This window comes from Dasypus novemcinctus, chromosome 15 (genome assembly GCF_030445035.2).
Source record: "Dasypus novemcinctus isolate mDasNov1 chromosome 15, mDasNov1.1.hap2, whole genome shotgun sequence".
Taxonomy (NCBI): Eukaryota; Metazoa; Chordata; class Mammalia; order Cingulata; family Dasypodidae; genus Dasypus; species Dasypus novemcinctus.
In genome coordinates, this window is record NC_080687.1 from 94842747 (window position 1) to 94861879 (window position 19133).

The 19133-nt window shown below is 54.9% G+C and overlaps 1 protein-coding gene across 1 annotated transcript; it reads left to right on the plus strand.

The window, feature by feature from the left end:
- The first annotated feature begins 1165 nt into the window (after positions 1–1165).
- Positions 1166–17282, plus strand: LOC101413697 (mitochondrial ornithine transporter 1-like). Its single transcript, XM_058276679.2, is given in 8 exon segments — positions 1166–3476; positions 3648–3768; positions 6633–6891; positions 11174–11311; positions 13234–13352; positions 13355–13402; positions 14250–14408; positions 15923–17282. Coding segments are annotated over 7 exon segments (903 nt in total). The 5' UTR covers positions 1166–3476; positions 3648–3713; the 3' UTR covers positions 16048–17282.
- Positions 17283–19133: the final 1851 nt, after the last annotated feature.

The following is a 19133-nucleotide window of genomic DNA, read 5'->3' on the forward strand; positions in this document are numbered from 1 at the left end:
AAATGAAAATGGGAGCTACGGTTTCTTGTAGGCAAAGAAAGAGAGGCAGGAGAGAAAAAATAAAATCCAGTGATGCTTCCAGGAGTCCGGCAAGGAAGGTAGGTGCAATTTCTCAGTCTGTGTGGTCTTGACTCAAGAATCCGAGTAGACTCACAGTTTTCACGGCTACTTTCTGAAGCATCAGTGGGGATGGATTTCCTGGGGGAGGTGGGGAGCGAGAGGAGGGCTGGGAAATGGTTTTTAAAGGGAATAAGCAAATTTACTTTTTATTACTTTCGTGCTCTAAAATTTAAAAGCAAGGCCGTGAGCCCCGAGTCCCGGCAAGGTTAATCAGTCAAGAGTGCACTGGTGCTGCTCCTGCACCCCCGCCTCCCGGTCTGCGTCTAGGGCAGCCCAGCCGGCAGGCGCCTCGGAAACCTGGGGACGCCAAGCCCCGCAGACGCCCGCAACCGCAGCGACGCCCGCAACCGCAGCGGCGCCCGCAGCGCCCAACCTGACGGAGGCGGCGGGGCGTTTCCGCTTCCCGGGCGGGCGCGCAGGCCCTGCGCCCCCTGCAGCCCGCGCCCGCCCCCCGCCGCGGGGCGCTCCTGGGCGAGCTGCGGGGCGGGCTCCTGGACCGGCTCCTGGGCGGGCTGCGGGGCGGGGCGCGGGGCGGGCTCCTGGGCGGGCTGCGGAGCGCGGGGCGCGGGGCGCGGGGCGGGCGCGGGGCGGGCGCGGGGCGGGCGCGGGGCGGGCGCGGGGCGGGGCGCGGGGCGGGGCGCGGGGCGGGGCGCGGGGCGGGGCGCGGGGCGGGCGGGGCGCGGGGCGCGGGGCGCGGGGCGGGCGGGGGGCGGGGCGCGGGTACTGCGGACCCAAGGCCGGCGAGAAGCGAGAGGCGGCGGCGGAGCGAGGCGGAGCCACGCAGGCGCTGCCGAGGTGGTGAGCGCAGCCCGGGCGCGCCGCGGGGGTCGGGGCCGGGGGCGGCGGAGCCACGCTCCCGGGCGGCGGGACCTTCCCAGGCCCGGGGCTGGGGAGACGGGGCCGGGCCGCGGGCCGGGCCTGCTCGGGGCGCCCTGCCGGGCACCCGGCCTCTGGGAGGAAGGCCGCGCGGGCTGCGGGGCAGGGGCCCGTGGGGCAGGGGCGCGGAGAGCCGGCAAGAGAGAGTTGAGAAGCCTCTGGGTAGCTCTTAGCCCCCGGCGGCGAGTGAGGCCTGCGGGGGGCGCCTCGTGCGGCCGGAGCCGCTCGGTCCCGCGCCGGGGCCCCGAGGGCTTAGATTCCAACTGGAAGCTTCCCGCGGCGGTTCTCGTCCCTTCCCGAAAACGTGGCCTCGTGGGATTCCCACATCCGAGAAACTCATTTTCCCAAGGAACGAGAAAGGGGTTATTTCTGTAGCTCCTGAGGTCAGACCGGGGTATATTTTGAAAGAGGGCCAGAGGGTTCGCCAAAGCTGCCCTTTTCCTCGTCCACGTGGTGCGGAAAGTTCATAGATCAGTTTTAGTCTCGCTGATCGCCTTGCTTCCTGGGCTCCGGGCTTCTCCCAGCTACAGTTATGTAAAACTTCAATGAACTGAGTTAGTCTGTTAGTGCCCGTCACTGTTCTCGATCCTAATGACCAGTTATAGGAAGAGTTAGTGTAGATTTTAGTGTTTTAAGTCTGGCTTTCTTAAAGGGGTTGCATTTGCATTGATAGAGTAGGATCAGATGTACTTTTATGCCGTTCTTTCCTGCCAAGTTAAGAAAGAAGTTTCAAGACCGAAAGGAGTGACCCTGCTGATGTTTTCCTGAGTCCCCACGCGCGTGCCCTGTCTCTTCAGTTGCCTCAGATTCCGCCCCCCCCCCCCCCCCCCAGATGCAGGGGTGGGTGGTTTTCCTTTTTGGCCAGCTTGGAATATTTTCGAGCCGTAGGTTGGTAGGAATAGACCAGAAAGACAGGACTTGAGCTGATCCTCTCGGCCACCATCTAGTTGTGTGGCCTCGTGCCACCTTGGACAAGCCATTTTCTTTCCCATCTGCAGGAGGAGGAGCTAGAGTTAGGATTCGGCTCTCCTCCTCTGAGTGCTCATCAATTTGGTAGTAGGCTCTGCCTCTCCAGGCCGACCCCGAGCAGATCTCTTGTACTTCTTAGTTGTTTTATTAAGTACCGTGCTTTGGTCGTTGCCGCTGGTTTTAAATTCTTTTCATGAAGAGGGAAGGATTCCTGGTGTCTGCTCATTGGCGAGCTGATTTAAGGGGTTAAACCAGCTTGGTGGCTGAGATCATTTTCTGCCGACATTTAACCTCCTATGTGATCACCTTTTCCCCTAGTCAGTATGTATTAAGTACATGTCTCAGAAATGTTTTTTTGTGTAAAGGTCAGAGAATAGACTCTAGTTTTCCCGAACTTCCCAGGCCAAGAGAGAGGCCTGGTACTTTGAACATTTAACACATGCCCCCAAGGTTCTGATCAAGCAGATTTGGGACACGGTGGACCAGATGCGGCTTCTTTTTTTTTTTAAGATTTATTTTTATTTATTTCTCTCCCCTTACCCCCTCCCCCCCCCTCCACAGTTGTCTGTTCTCTGTGTCTATTTGCTGTGTCTTCTTTGTCCGCTTCTGTTGTTGTCAGCGGCACAGGAATCTGTGCCTCTTTTTGTTGTGTCATCTTGCTGTGTCAGCTCTCTGTGTGTGCGGCGCCATTCCTGGGCAGGCTGCACTTTCTTTTGCAGTGGGTGGCTCTCCTTACGGGTGCACTCCTTGCACATGGGGCTCCCCTACGCGGAGGACACCCCTGCGTGGCAGGGCACTCCTTGCGCGCATCAGCACTGCGCATGGGCCAGCTGCACACGGGTCAAGGAGGCCCGGGGTTTGAACCGCAGCCCTCCCATGTGGTAGACGGACACTCTGTCCGTTGAGCCAAGTCCGCCCTCCCAGATGAGGCTTCTTAAAGTGGGACAGACAGCGTCGGCGTCAGCGGGGAGTTGTTAGACACCAGGGTCTCCGGCCCCCCAGCGGCCGCATACGGGTGGGCATCTGCTCTCTAACAAGAGCCCAGGTGTGGGCACGTGTAAGTTTGAGGCGTGCGGGCCCAGGCTGTGGCGAGGGCGACTGGCCTCCTGGCTCCAGGCCCCTGCCTGCTGCTGTACGTGCGTGTTCCAGTTCATCCTCACCCTGACAAGCCCGTGTGCTCACGGCGAGTGCCTGCATATCATGATGAGAATGTTTTTAATGCTCGCCTTGAACAGGCGAGGACCCCAGGGGCCTCCCTCATGGTGGGGGGCGTCCATGCTGGGCTCTGCTGCCCGCGAGCGCCTGTCCACACATGCTGTGCTGTGACCCTCCGAGGCGTGGCGGCCTGTGTGTGCGGGACCCCTCAGCCCATGGACGACAGGCCCGCTCCGTCTCTGAGAAGCTGGTGTGCGGCTCGGGGCACCTGTGCTTGGGTTGTTATTTGGGCTCGTTGCCAACGTCTTCAGAAAGGTTGGCTCGGGTGCCGCTGATGGCTCGCGCTTTGGCTCTCGGTAGGTTTTCCATGCGTGAGCTTCCTGGGGGAGGTGGTGACGGTGGGAGGGCGGAAGAGGAGTGGGTCCCCCTTGGGAGCAGTCTGCAGAACGGACAGCCCGGCTCGGAGTCCGGCAGCGGCTCGGACTGCCGAGGCCGCAGACTAACGGTGGACTCTGGCCTGCTCCCAGGAAATGAGGCGCCCGTCCTAGCTCCGGAGAGTTCTCTTCCCTGGAAACCAGCGGCGAGCGGCCGACATGAAGTCCCATCCTGCTCTCCAGGCTGCCATCGACCTCACAGAGGGCGCCGCAGGTAACCCCAAGAAGTCCTGCCTGTGTTCCTGTCCCCCGGGAAAGGCCGTGCCCTGACCCCAGAGAGGCTCAGCGGCAGTGCTCAGAGCCGGGCAGGAGAAGGGGGACCCGTCCTGCTAGAGCTTCATGAGCCGGGCAGCGGTGCGGACACCCCGTGTACAGCTGGAAATCGACCCGGGGATGCAGTCACGGGGCTGAGTGACGTGGGGGGCTGAGTGACGTGGGGCGCTGTCCTCAGTGCCTCCGGAGGACACGAACAACACCAGGCCAGGTCTCCTCTGGGGGGATACCGTGCACTGCTGTAGCACTGCCCGGGAGAGAGGCGGCGCTCCAGAAAAGTCTTTGGTAGAGGAGACGGACATGAGACGGCCTCTTCCCAGCTGGGGCCTCAGCCCAAGACCGCAGCCCTGGTGTTAGGCCTTGGGGGGCCTCGGCCAGGCCAAGGGCAGACGGCAGCTGCCCCAGCGCAGGCCGCTGGGCAGGCCCCGAGGCTCCCTGCGGGCCCAAGTCTCCTTAGAAAGCTCCCCTTGAAGTGGCAGGGACAGGAGGAAGCAAGACAGAGTGATGGGATTGGAAGGGCACGGTGGTCATCGGGTTCCTCAGATCCCGTGTCACCTTGAGGCTAGAGGACAGGAATGCTGTTTCCCCACCCCAGCACCCACTGGGTGCAGCCGCCCAGGACTGGGAAGGTCAGCCGTGTATTTCCCAACATTCTTTCATCCCCTCGGCCCTCCTGGGTCAGCAGATCGCATGTCCCACCCCTCACCTGTCATCCCCTGGACTTGCAAAAAGAGAAGAACAGAGTATTTTTCCATGAACCGGAGGTTGGCCAAAGTGGGGTACCGAGGCAGGCCTGAGACCACAGCGCGGCCCAGAGAGCAGCTCGGTCGGTGGGCGCCCTCCGCGGGCCCTGGCTGCCAGCCGAGGTCCCCACACCCCAGCAGGAGGGCCGGTGGCCCGCCCGGACGCCCTTCGCCTGCACGTGTTCTCTCCGGCTGCGGTCTGTCCCCGCAATGGGAGATGGTTTCGGTTTCCCCACCTCCGCGAGCCTCGCCTTGGGGGGACGATGTGTCCTCCAGGCCGTCGCTGCCAGGGTTAAGAGCTGCACTGAGGCTTGAAGGAGCGGCCCTGTTCCCGGAAGGCACGTGGGCGTGGGCTCCCTGGGTGCCGCCTTGGCAGCTCCTAGCGACTTGTATGATCTAAATCGCGGCAGTGCTGTTGGGTCTGGGATGCGAGGCGCGGCGGTGGGCGTGCTTCTGGAAGCAGCGGCGTGGGGCGTGCGGGCACTGACACGTGCCGGCCCTTAGTTTCTGGTACTCTTGTAAGTTTTCCTCCTGCTCTGGTGCACGGGGACAGTCCCTCCCACAGGAGAGCTGCTGGGCGGCTCGTGCCCCTCGGGCAGTCGCCGGCTCTCCTCCTTCGCAGTGGGGGTGTGAGGCCCCGTCTGTCTTCCCACGTCTGCAGGACCTGTGCGTGGGTGCAAGTTAGGACGCTGCATTTCCTAAATCCCTCGTCCTCTCAGTCTCAGGGAGAGCCTAAGCCTTCCGTCAGTTTTGGTGGCATGCCAGATAGCCTCGTTTGAGGTCCTGTCTTTCCTGATGCCAGCAGGAAATGCCCGACGCAGGCCAAGGCAAGGCAGCGCATTTCAGGCTTTTTATGACGTGAATGCAACTTAGATTTTGCTGTATTTAAACACTCTAGTGGCGTAAAGCCATGTAAATGCACCATTCATGCAGAGCAAAGGCAAATTACCGTCTACCCTCTCTCAATACAAATCCCTAATTGGTAAGGTTTGTTTCACAGGTCTCAGATTTAGCTCTTCAGGGACTGATTAGCCAGGCTCCTTGTTTGTCTTCATCGGTTATTTTCCTGATGGTCTTCAGTTCCGAGGCGTGTGCTTAGGCGGAGATGAACTCTAGGAGACCCTCCCCTCCCCTCTCTCTGGGCGGCCTGTCACACACAGGGGCTTCTCTTCCTCCCCTGTATTGTGCAGCAGGCGCAGGCGAGGGCGGCTGGGAGTGGCCCCACTCGCCCAGGGTCGCAGAGCGGCCGACTGCCGTGGCGCGGGGCCTCTGCGTCCCACACGCCTGCCCCTCCTGGCGCTCCTCAGCGCCGGGCCCGGGTGGCCACCTCGGGGCCCACCGCACGCCGCTGACTGGACTCGGGTGGAAGGTGTGGGCAAGGGGTCAAGTGACCGGCCACGGCAGCAAGCCTTGGGCGCCGCCTGCCCCTTCCCCGGGGATGGCGGGACGGCCATGTGCAGGTGAGGACAGCACTCCAGGGCCGCGCGGGGCGCTCAGCGCAGGTGAGGGCGGCACTCCAGGGCCACATGGGGCAGCCGTGCGCAGGTGAGGACAGCACTCCAGAGCCACGCGGGGCATTCAGCACAGGTGAGGGCGGCACTCCAGGGCCGCGCGGGGCGCTCAGCACAGGTGAGGGCAGTACTCCAGGGCCACATGGGGCAGCCGTGCGCAGGTGAGGACAGCACTCCAGAGCCACGCGGGACATTCAGCACAGGTGAGGGCGGCACTCCAGGGCCGCACGGGGCGCTCAGCGCAGGTGAGGGCAGCACTCCAGGGCCGCGCAGGGCAGCTCAGCGCAGGTGAAGGCGGCACTCCAGGGCCGCGCGGGGCGCTCAGCGCAGGTGAGGGCGGCACTCCAGGGCCGCGCAGGGCAGCTCAGCGCAGGTGAGGGCGGCACTCCAGGGCCGCACAGGGCAGCTTGGTGCAGGTGAGGGCGGCACTCCAGGGCCGCGCGGGGCGGCTCAGCGCAGGTCAGGGGGACACTCCAGGGCCGCGCGGGGCGGCTAGGCGCAGGTGAGGGCGGCACTCCAGGGCTCAGCGCGTCCTGTGTTTCGGGCGGCAGGGGGCACGGCGTGCGTGCTGACCGGGCAGCCGTTCGACACCATGAAGGTGAAGATGCAGACGTTCCCCGACCTGTACCGGGGCCTCGCCGACTGCTGCTTCAGGACCTACGCCCAGGTGGGCTTCTGCGGCTTCTACAAGGGCACCAGCCCGGCGCTCATCGCCAACATCGCCGAGAACTCCGTGCTCTTCATGTGCTACGGCTTCTGCCAGCAGGTCGTGAGGAAGGTGGTGGGACTGGACCAGCAGGCCAGGCTGAGGTGAGCAGGGGCACCCGCGCCGCTGCGGGAAACACGGGCGGCGGGGAGGGGCTCAGGGCGCTGGGGCGCCTGGGACAGACACTCGAAGGTCGGCTGGGGGTGGGCAGCCGGGGTCCCTCAGCAGGGGGCCGAGGGCCACGGGCAGCGTCGGCACGGGCGTTTCCCCGGCGCCCGCGGTCCTCGGGTCGCTCGCCTCCGCCGCCTTGTCCCTCTGCTCTGCTGTCTTGTCCTCCGCTCCGTCCTTCTCCGTCTGTACGGCCTGCCAGCTCATCCTGTGGGTTCAGTTTTGGACCACAGTGAGGCGAGCCACATGAATGCTTTTCTTTCCCACTGCATGGAAAAGTTGTGTTTGCACACTACTGTTCTCTGTTAGTGTGAGATGGCGTTATGCCTAAAGAACAGTGTATAGTGTATATACCTTAGTTGAAATGCAAGAGACAGGAAGAGAGCACGTGCTGGTTGGAAAAAATGGTGCTGGTAGACTTGCTCGGTGCAGGGTTGCCATAAACCTTAAAAAATTTTGTAAGAAGCACAGTCTCTGAGGCATAATAAAGTAAAACGCAATAAAACAAAATAGGACAGTATTTCCTCTCCTTCGCCAGTGTGGATTGCAGCCCACCCTGATGCAATGTGGCTTCATGTAAAAGGGCCTTGGAAGGTCCTCTTCACAAGTGAACTGATAATATCTCAGAGATCTTCTTACAAATGGGTTCACACCCCAGGTCCATGGATTGAGACTTGACTAGGCCTCTTGTGGGGGACATGATTCAATGCCCACCATCAAGCTTTTTGTAACATCTTATGAGGAAGATCATTTTCTTTTTAAAAATAACCATTTTCTAAAACTTGGAAAACATGTTTGTATTACACAAAAGGGAAATCGCCCACAATTCACCATTGAGAACTACACACGCGTTCTGGTATTTGTTCTTCAGGAGAATGCTATTTCAGTGCTGTCACAGGGCTGCCTTGGGAGCAGAAGTGCTGGCCTAAGGCCAGAGCTTGAGACCCAAGGTTTGGGTTCCACATCGCCATCAAAATGCAGGGTATTGGGCGAGGTTGTCTGAGCTACGTGAGTTTGAGAAGGAGCAGAAGCATCTGAGAAGATTCAGGTTAGCACACTCTTTCTTTGGCTGAGTCTGCCCCAAACATCAAACGTCGTCTTATACTTGGTCTTCCTTGGTATGCATTAGACTGAGACTAAAAGGAATTCAGAAACCACTGGAATGTGTATTTGTCCCGGCTTTGAACACTGACTTGTTTTTGAATCCTTTAAAATAATCTCGTCAGCTCTGTGGTTGCAAGGGCAGCCCCCCTGGCTGTTGTGGAGGCGTTTGAAGCCCTCCTGCAGTTACAGGTCTTCTGAGATACGCATAGGTTCCTTTTACAGACGTGTTGTCTGGAAGTGCCTAGAGGTCTAAGGACGTGCCCTTTCCTAGGCAGGGATTCTGTCATGCTGGGGACACATGTATTTCACAGGTACGGGACAGGATGCGCTTGGCCGGAGGAGGGTGCAGGTAGAGGAGAAGGCTGGCCCTGGGTGCCCGCACCCAGCATGTGAGCTGAGGGCGCGGCAGTGCGCAGGACCAGCCGGGAGGCCGTGCAGCCCCGTGGGGAGCACCCAGGAGCCGAGCGGGAGGAGCTGCTCCCTGCTCGAGGGACAGGCTGTCCTGCGCCAGGAGACCTGCAGTCCACGTCCCCTGTCCTTAGAAGGCAGGAGTATGAGACGGTGGAGGCAGAGCCCTCCCTCCACGCTGGCGGAGCACGCACTTCGCCCTCTTGCTCGAGCAGAGCCACTGGGGATCTGGCTGCCTGCCCGCTCCCCTGTTTCCCTTTCTGAGGTTAAAACAGAATGAAGGAAAGTCAGAGCACGTTGCTTTTCTCACGGGGAAGGAGTGCCTTCCAGCAGCGTTTCTTCACTGTCCTCAGGTGGCTGAGCCTGGGAAGCGGTTGGCGGCTCTGCGCGGTGTCCCTGCGGGAATCCCTGGGTGCCCGGTTTTGCTGGGTGTCTGTACCGTTTAGGTGGTGAGGCACGCGTCCTGCAGCAGAGAAGCCATCCTGTTCATGTTGCCTCGCTCAGCGCCCCCCTTGAGCATGGGCACTTTTTCTTTTTCGTGCTGCACAACAGTCTGCTTATTCCTGCTTGCCTCAGTGTTCACACAGTGTGACGTGTATATCGTGGTCTTTAGCCCTAACCATGTCCCCAGCAAAACAGGTGTTGCTACACATGGGGAAACTGAGGCGCAGATACCGACATGCTCAAGACCAGCCTGGTAACGAGAGGGGGCCCTGGAGCCCCCTCCCAGTATTCTTTCCATCAAGCCACAGTGGAGGCGCTGGAATTTTTTTTTTGTAGGGTTCAGATCCAGAGAAAAGATAAGCAGAAGCGGTGAAGGGAACTGCTAGTGAGACTCTCGGGGTTGCTTCTGCAAGAATATTGTAAATATTTGTCTGTCTCTGGCTTGAACATTGACCTTTGGCTGCCCAGGGTCTTAGAAAGGAGGCGTGTGCAAGTGCGTGCATCGGGCGGGTGACAAACAGGATTCTTACACAATTCTGCCCTGTGCCATTGCTTTTCCACTGCGCCCGTCAGCAGCCCCGCTTCACGCAGAACCTGGGGTGCGTCTGGCGAAGCCCCAGATGAGGCAGTTACTGGAAAGTCAAAGTCCACTGCACATCTGATCGGCCTCGCTGTGGCGTGGTGTGTGTGGCCTTGTCCAGAGTCGGAGCCGGTCCCAGCCTGTCCTGGGCCTTTCAGACATCTACATTTTATTGACCGCCACCTTCCCTCCAGCCAACGCCGCAAACCGCTCCGTGACCCGCAGACTGCTCCGTGACCCGCTGACTCTTGCCTGTCAGCAGGGCCGAGAGTCCCCAGGGAGACCCGGCCTGGCTCTGCCCGCGGGGAGGCGCGGCAGCCTCAGCTTTGGTTTCAACAGACAAGCTAAAGAGAGGAGAGGGGAGGAAGGACGGGATGGCACCGGGGAAACTCCTCAGTGCTGCGAAGCTGCGTGTGAACATTCTTGTCTATCCGGCTCTTGTCTGCTAAATGCTTTTGTGGTTAATTTTCTAAAACCGAAGGGAATACTTTAAGCAGGGTCTTAAAACCGGAAGAAACCCGCAGTGCGCCAGCGGGCCCGAGCGCCTGCCTGTGGGGCCAGCGCCGACCCCTGCGCGCCCCCTCCACGGCCAGGCTGGCCCTCGGGGACGGGAGGCGGGCCACGCGGGCCTGACCCCGTGCCCGGCTCAGCGCTGGGCCGGCTTCGGGGTCACTGGCGTGTAGGTCCATCCCAGGCCTCTCCTGGGCTGGAGGTCGGCAGGGGCTCCCTAGCTGAGGCTGGCGCCGCCCCGCGGCCTGTGGAAACCAGTGAGGTGGCCCTGGTGTCCCAGAGAGCGCGGGACACCGCGGTGTGGCCCGGCGGGGGCCGGGGGTCCTGCCGAGCGCCATGCAGGGCTTCCCGCGCGGCGAGGACTCGCCCCACGCAGGCTGGCGCCGGGCCGGGCTCCTCCTGAGCCCCGAGGCCCTCAGACCTTCCTGGCAGTTCTCCTTGGCTTCTCCCCATGTGCGCGCCCCACTAGCGACTGGCGGATGCTGCCGTAGGAGAGGAGGGCACACTGCTGGTTTTGTGTTTGTGTTGTTTGCATCCTCAGCCATTCTACCTGGAGCCCCCCCGCTGCTACCCCCACCCCCTTCTCGCCTGCCGCGTTGCCCAGGCCGGGAAGCTGCGGGCTGAGTGTCGCTGTGCAGCCCCAGGTGGTTAAACCTTCGTCCTGGGTCTCCCCCGGGGGAATGCTACGAGTCTCACTGCTGCAGCTGGGCCTGGGGCCTGGAGACGCGGCCTCAGAGCCTAGCTGGGCTGAAGCTTAGGGGCCCGCACCCCGAGTCTAAGTAACTAAGGGCGCTGGGACTGCGGGCAGTTTCCCCCTCCTCGCTGTTGGTGTTTGTTTTTTAATACCACTGTATCTGAAAAAGAGAGCATGGGTTTTGCAGCAGCCAGACCGCCCGGGTTTGAATCCCAGCACTGCCACTTCTTTAAGCTGCGGGGCTGTGGGCCCATGACAGCTCGTCTCTACGTGTCATTTCCCCGCTGTGCAGCTTGGGCATCGCTCTTTACCTCCGCGGGGTTACGGGATCCCTGGACGGGGCAGCGGGGTGTGAGTGCCTGGCGAGTGGTGGCGCACCCCCTCCTCCCCGCCGCCCTCCGCGGCTGCTGCTGCATGGTGGGGGCTGAGTGGGGGCTGCTGGCCGGGAGTTGGCCTCTCTTGCACGTGTCCTTTCCAGTGACCTTCAGAACGCTGCCGCCGGCTCCTTTGCCTCCGCCTTCGCGGCGCTGGTGCTGTGTCCCACCGAGCTCGTCAAGTGCCGCCTGCAGACCATGTACGAGATGGAGGCTTCGGGAAAGATCGCCAAGAGCCACAAGTAAGCATGTGCGGGCACAGGCACTGAGGCCTCTGTATGCTGGGCCTTGGAAATTATTTTACATTTTCTATTACACTAAAATTAAGTGGCAGGTGTAGAAATAGATGGATCTGCTTCAAACTTCTGTTCCACAGAAGCAGTTTTCTAAAGGGACTATCTGCGGTGGTTGGCCCCCCCAGAACGTCTAGGCAGCTGGTCGCTGCCCGGAAGTGGAGAAGGCCCCTTGGCTGTGTCCTGTCCCCACCTGCATTGGGAGGCCCGTAGCAATTAGCTTCGAACTCGGTCTCTAAGCGGCAGCCACCGCGTGTCCGGGAGCTGAGCCATCACTAAGTGCAGCTGGATTCTGAGATGACTTTTGATGCCCATTCTAGGTTTTACATGGTGTTTCAGGCTGAAGATTCCAGATCTAGTGGAATCTTCTTTTACCTCCTCCCTCACCACTGCAGAGAACCCGAGTTCAGAAAACATTCACCAAAACCCTTCCAAACATTGCTACTCTCAGTGATCAAAGCTCTCTCTAATTCAGTCTTAAAACCAGATTCTGGTTACCCTGTGAAGGTGCATATGTCGAGACCCAATATAATTTATTTCATCACTGAAGGGCAATTTATTACCCTTATTAATCTCAAAATTTGCTTTTTCACCTCGACATCTGACTGACATCTGGTCTTGGATATTGCTGTGGTTACCTAGAAACCTTTTGGGTCTCCTGGGAAATCCATTCACTAAATGGTTTCTAGAGGTATCAATCTCCTCTCAGCAAGAATGGCATTTGCGATAGTGAACATTTTTTGCACCCTTGACATTTCAGTACTACCAGCTTGAATCTTTCATAGCCTAGAAGTTATTTATGAAACTTTTAAATTGAAATGAATAGGAGAGGAACATGAATATGCGCAGAAATCCTAAGTGTGCAGCTCTGTGAATATTTGCAGGTGAACTACCTATGTTGTCAGGACCCAGGCTGAGAAATAGAACATAAACAGCACCCAGAAAGGTCCTTCGTGTCCCTTCAAAATAGTTGAAGTATTTTTTTTTTAATGAGTATTTAGATCCAAAGGGCTTAGGCAGATAGATGCCTTGCAAGAAGTATAAATGTAAAGTATGACTTGGATCCTTGGCATCGCTGAGCCCCACACTGGTCTGCAGAGCTCTGGGGTTAAGACTGGGGTCACACGATTGTGGAGTGGGATTGCTGTTACGTTCCACACTGTGCAGTGGAGGCGGTGCTGCCAGGAGGACCTGAAGTTCTCGTCGCCGTTAATGCATGTGGCCTTTCTCCCCTGACCCCTCAGCGCTCCGAGCCCAGCCGCCTGCCCTCCAAGAAGGGGAGGAGGGAGGCACTGACCAGATCACCGAGAGCTGGCTTCTGGGGCCTCTGCCCTGCAGAGCTGCACCTCACTCCTTAGACTCTTTGGTCTTGCCTTCAAGTAGCTTGTACTCTCTTGCTCATTCCTCTGCCCTAAAACAAAAACACACCCAAGCACCTGGACCAGTCCCCTCAAAACATCCCAGATCAAAAGAAAGTTTGAGGAGACAGGAATCGAAGGAACAGGGCTGAGCAAATCCACTACTATTTTATTCTTGCTGCATTCAAAGAACTCGTTATTGAAATTCTAGTTTTTGCTAGAGCACTATTGAAAAAATGGTTCTCAGCTCTTTAACGTCTCTGACCACGACTTCTAGAAATACATGCATCCACTTTCATAGAATCTGCTTGCCGTGGAATAGTTTAAGAGGCAGAACTTGCTGTAAGTACCCACACCTCTGGGATTCTCCTTCCCGCAGCAGGAGCCTCCGTTCTCGAGTGCCCGGCTGCTCGGCACCACATCTGCCTGCGTCCCCGGGGCTGGGCACAGTGCACCCATATCGTCTTCTCTCCCCCGCCCACCCTAACTGTCCCTCCCTGTGCTTCCTCCCAGTACAGTCTGGTCGGTCGTGAAGAGCATCCTTAGGAAGGATGGCCCCTTGGGCTTCTACCATGGTCTCTCCAGCACTTTACTTCGAGAAGTTCCGGGCTATTTCTTCTTCTTTGGTGGCTATGGTTGAGCCGATCATTTTTTGCATCAGGGAGATCAAAAGATGAACTAGGTAAATGCACTTGGGCGACGGCTGTTGCCTCTGACATTATCTGCTTCCCACTAGGAAGGCTGCTGCCCCTCCTCTGGACCGTGTGCCCCCTTCTGGGGGTCCCCTGGAGGGGGGTTTTGCGATGCAGGAGAGCGATGTGGCTGTAGGCCAGTGCTCGCACCCTTCCCCCTGGGCCTCATAAGTTCCCCAGAGCAGGGATCAGAGCACTACCTCCCAAGCGTCTTGGAGTAACATCTGTTCATTTGTTCAGGGCCCGTCTTAGGGTAAGAAGAAATACAGAGATTACTTTCCCCTTGGGGAAGTCACCTACACATGATCTTGCAATAAAACTTGGTGATAAATTTTGATAGTGAGAAGTGGAAAGTATAGTTCTGACTCCTGCTGTTCAGCTGTTTGACACAACTGTATGCAATGTTTGGCTTACATGAGTGGGTTTCTTTTTTCTTAAATTTAGGAGTTAGTCAAGCTCTCAGACTTAACTGTTGTAAAAAGAAAGTTTTGATTTTTCATGGTTAAGGAGGAATGGGGGTGTGAGGGTGACACTGTTAAAATACGTAGAGCGGGACGGCCCTGTGGGCCTGCCGGTCCCTACGTGGCCAGCCCCCTGGGGGTGAGGGGAGTGCTCACGAGGGCTTTGTGTCCTGGCAGGACCCCGGGGTGGACGTCAACTACCAGATGGAGCCTTAGCTGGCGGTAGTTAGGGCTTTTGACAGTGTCCTCAGAGAACTGCATTTCTTAGCATTAGCTGTTTCATTTCACCTGCCTGCAGCCATGACTATGTTGATCTCTGGCAGCAGCACAGCATCTGCTCTGGAGACAAAATACTGTCCGCTCTTTTCTTCTCTAGGCCCTGTCCCTCTGATGTTAAGTGGTGGAGTTGGTGGAATTTGCCTCTGGCTGGCTGTATACCCCGTGGATTGTATCAAATCCAGAATTCAGGTTCTTTCCATGGCTGGAAAACAGGCAGGATTCATCGGAACCTTTCTAAGTGTGGTGAAAAATGAAGGTGAGTGTCTGACTGCGGAAGCTGAGTGTGTGTGCAGATGGCCCTTTTGCTGCTCTCCTGGCTGTGCTTCGGTGAGACTTGTGACTGCTCTGTGCTCCTCCCTCGGATCCTTTTTTTAGCAGTGTTTATTAATCTGCCTTTGTGCACTTGTCTTTCCAAATCCTTCTCTTTAGATTACTTTCACTATTCTTATGAAGAATGTTTAAAGTTCTTGTTTCTAATCCCTGGCTCAGGCTCCTGTTGGGAAGCATTGTTCTAAATGGCCTGGAGGGAATTTTTGAAAACATAGCATTTGACTAAGGGACCAATGCTTTGAGGTTAGCACGGCCTGCTTTATGTAATATAGATTGTATCAGATGATTTCTCACAGTACAAGTGCAGAATTTAGAAGCAGGTACAATAATCTTAATGCTAGTAATTGGGGAATTTGAACTGGGCTAAACAAGTTCTGAAAATAATTTCATCAATTTTTAAGAGTTATGTAAGAGGATAAGGATTTTCTAAGTCCTTCCAGCATCCAGTGTATATCTTAAAACCTGAGGTGTGAACTTATCTCCTTCAATCTCAGAAAGAGTACAGTAATAGTATGTAGAAACTATTTAATTCATGTCCCAAGTAGCACCAACATCTGGTAGATCACTAGTACAAATCCCACTTTTAATTTGCATAAGACTTTATAGTTTTACAAAGAGCTTACCCTTCCATTATCTACTTTTGATCTTTATTTATTTATTTTTAAAGATTTATTTATTTATTTAATACCCCCCCTCCCCTGGTTGTCTGTTCTTGGTGTCTATTTGCTGCGTCTTGTTTCTTTGTCCACTTCTGTTGTCATCAGCGGCACGGGAAGTGTGGGTGGCACCATTCCTGGGCAGGCTGCTCTTTCTTTTCATGCTGGGCGGCTTTTCCTCACGGGCACACTCCTTGCACGTGGGGCTCCCCCACGCAGGGGACACCCCTGCGTGGCAGGGCACTCCTTGAGCGCATCAGCACTGTGCATGGGCCAGCTCCACACGGGTCAAGGAGGCCCGGGGTTTGAACCGCGAACCTCCCATGTGGTAGACGGACGCCCTAACCACTGGGCCAAAGTCCGTTTCCCTAATTTTGATCTTTAGAACAAGCCTATGCAGGTGTTTCTCCACTTAATGCTAATCCAGTGCTAATACTAGAAAAAGGCCTCTTCCCACACCCGTGGTGTCCTGTGAGGCAGTGAAGCTGTCACCTCTGCTCCAGAGTTGCCTCCATCTGGCTGTGAGGGGCCTCGGCGCTACCCCATCAGGTTAGCCAGGAGGTGACAGGCACCAGTTTTGTTGTCTGTTACCTAAACATCGGGAGACCTGACGTTGTTTTCATTAGTGCATTTAGAGACCTAGAAATAAGTCCTTCCACCCTTGTGGTTCTCAGTGCTATTGGTCTGGATTTATAAGTGTAAAAATAAAAATACCTGTGCAGCTGTGCAGCCTGTCTCCAAGGAGGCTCTTCTTAAAGTCTTTGGTCACCCTTTTGTCTTGCAGGAATAACAGCCTTATATTCTGGACTGAAGCCTACTATGATTCGCGCATTCCCTGCCAATGGGGCACTGTTTCTGGCCTATGAATACAGCAGGAAGTTGATGATGAGCCAGTTGGAAGCATGCTGAAGTGTCCTGGCGAACATGGATCCAAGTACATGCATTTAGGGACTACAGTTATCTCAGGGGTTCAGAGTTCAAGACCAATGTGGAATTATTTTGGCTACATGGGAATTTTGTTTTTTGTCTTCCCTTCTTCTAAATCTCAAACTTTATGGAAAGACCTCTATTTTCTATTATATAATTTTTGCCCATAATTGTACTGAAGTAGAAAAATTGTTGTTTTTGTCCTTGGTAGAATATACAGGCTGAGCCAGGAGCCCTAAGTACCTTCTCTGGAAGGTCAAATATAGCTGTATCAGGGCTTTTACATAAACCTGCAGACGTGCATGCAGTTTGAATGGTTATGTGTTGAGTGAAACACACAGTTTGGTTCCATGTTTAACCTCAAATATCACAGAAAAACCCAGCATTGACCATGTCTGTGAAGATGATTGTAAATGATTGCTTAACCAATGGGAGATGTAGAGTCTCTTTTAATTTTAAAGTCCACTTATCATGTGCACTGTACTAAACAGTTAAAGTTTTTAAAAACTTTTTAAGGGGACCTTAAGTAGAGCCAAGATATCCATCTACATTTTTAAGGGGACCATACCTGCATTCTGGTGTGGCTCCCATATTCTTAAGTTTTGGAGTAGGCATCCTGGATTGTCCCAAGATGCCCCATGCTTACCTCAAATAGTGCCAATTTAGTTCCTCGCTCTAACTTTATTGTTAGGTGTATCCTAGAGTGTCAGGCCTTTGGGAAGCAGCCTGGCCTTCACCTGTGTCCACTTCCTCTCTTCCCTCTCCAGAAGAACTTCTCCTCTGCTGAGGAAGGGCTGGAGGGGAGGGGCTGTGCTGCCAGCTTCAGTGGAAATGCAGTGGCTGACAGCAGCTCTGAGCTTCTGGTTTCTGAGTCCTGACCTGGACAGGATTCCCACTGGCCCATCTAGGAACTGGTGATCCACCGTGGACTGTTCACTATCCTCTGCCTCTACCAGTCAGAAACCCTTCCAGGGAACAGAGAGTGCCAAACCTTCAAGAGAAGCCTTTGTTCCCTTTTAAGACTTTGAGCAGCAGGACTCGTAGGTGATGCCCTTTCCTCTCAGACAGGACTAAATAGAATTTAGTGCTTATACTAGGCAGTGAGTAATGTCAGCATTAACCCATCCTCAAGGTTCCCTTCAGACAAAAATACGGTCACTTGAAATACTGTGTTTAAAGGAATTTGGGCATTCTTTCATTAAATTATTTACCTAATACTGGAGTGTACTAAGAGTTTTTCTGCTGAAGCGCTCACATCCCTATTAAGACCCGAGCACTGGAGGGGTGTGAATGTTCCATGTGGCAGATCACGTCGGGAAGCGACAGGTGGAACCCCTCTTCTCTTCTGCGGTCGTGAAGTACGGCCCACCACTCTCCCTCTGCCAGGCTCGGAATGTGATGTGACTGGCTGCGCAGGAAGACACTCTGTTTTTTATAAAATAGTTGAACTGCTTTTACTAAGTTTTGGATAATTCTATCCTAGGTTAGTCAATTCTATTTAAGAAAACTAGTATTCTCATACATCAGGATGTAAATTTCTCGAGTTGTTCAAAGAATAAGTCACATTGGATTCAAAGAAAGTGGCACCCAACAGGCCCTAAAAACATTTTATGAGCAAAAGCAGAATAGTGTGACAGAAATTTTAATACATATTGGAGGGTTAGGAAAGGGAAACCCCAACTGTAACCTCCTTTGTTTCAAAAAGCAAAATGCTTAAGGTAAATATTGGGGTTTTCTTTCCTTTTTGTTGCCACTATTGAAAAATATAGATCTTATTCTTCACCAAGCCAGCTAATATCTTTTCAGTTCACGTAAGCCTCATGTTGCTGCATGCATTTGAAATGAGATGGTACAACTTGTTCTGCCATAATAGTTTCTCTAACAGAAACTGCAGGGAATGATGATGATAACATGGAAGTAACTTGAAAGTATGTTCTATATGATCTTTTCCTCCAAGGGGAGGAGTCACAATAGGGGAAGGAGTATTATAACTTTCCCCGAAAAAGGGAAAAGACTGTGGGTTGCTGCAATGCTAGCTAGAACCCTTTTGGGGCTGTATTTAAATTTTTAAATGAACATATGAGTGTGGCTGCTGCCCCGCTTTGTGGCTGGTGGGCTCGGGCAGGTGCCTGCCGTGATCAAGGCAGCCTTAGCTCTGAGTTCATCTTCCATCTGTGCTACTGCAGCAGCCACCAGCCTGCCTACTCAAGGGTGGCTGTACTTCCATTTCTTTAATACCACTGTGGCAACCTCTAGGCATTCTGAGCTGCCACCCGGGTCCGGGTTGTTTTTGTTGGTGCACAGGTTACAAAGTTGCTTACGTGGAGTGACTTGGCCCAACCCTCCCCTTTTATTTTCCCACAAACTCGATTTTTAACAGGTGCCTTCAGTGGAGTGCGAGGTTTTTCAGGAATGAGTTTATTATGTTGTAGCAGAGATGGTTTTTCTGTGTTTTATTACTTGACATGTTACCGTCATCCAGAGTGCTGAGAGTTTTGCCAATACAAGGAAAATCACTCAAATGAGGATAATTTCCATAAAGCCAAAAATGAGAACCATTTTCTAGGACTATTTTGGCCTTAAAATATGGTGGCAGGATACTTAGAATAAAGTAGTGCCCAGTACCAAAGAGAAAATGATTCCCTTTGGACGTAGGACTAACTAACCAGTGTTTGTAATGAAGAGGTGACCTCCCTTCACCAAGTTCCCCAAACCTCAGGTGAAGTCAGTTGTGAACAATTCACTCTACTGGGAGTAGCAGGTGGTGGATTTTAACATAGTAAATCGAGAGTATGGTAAGAGCAAATACTTGATTTATGATGTTACACAAAAGCAGAAGTTACAGAAGCTTCTCTTTCATGTGTACTGAGACCCTTTTACCCTCCTCGGGGATACAAGTTGTAATTAAAGGAAGTGGATCACGTAAGCCTACTATGTGGTGTTTGGTGCTCAGAAAATGTGGGGTGGGGGAAAGAAACTACTTGTGTGAAACATTTCTCATTTCTTTAATGTTTAAAATTTAATCTTTACTGCACCTCTGATGTTGGTTAACACATAGTTTGTAAATC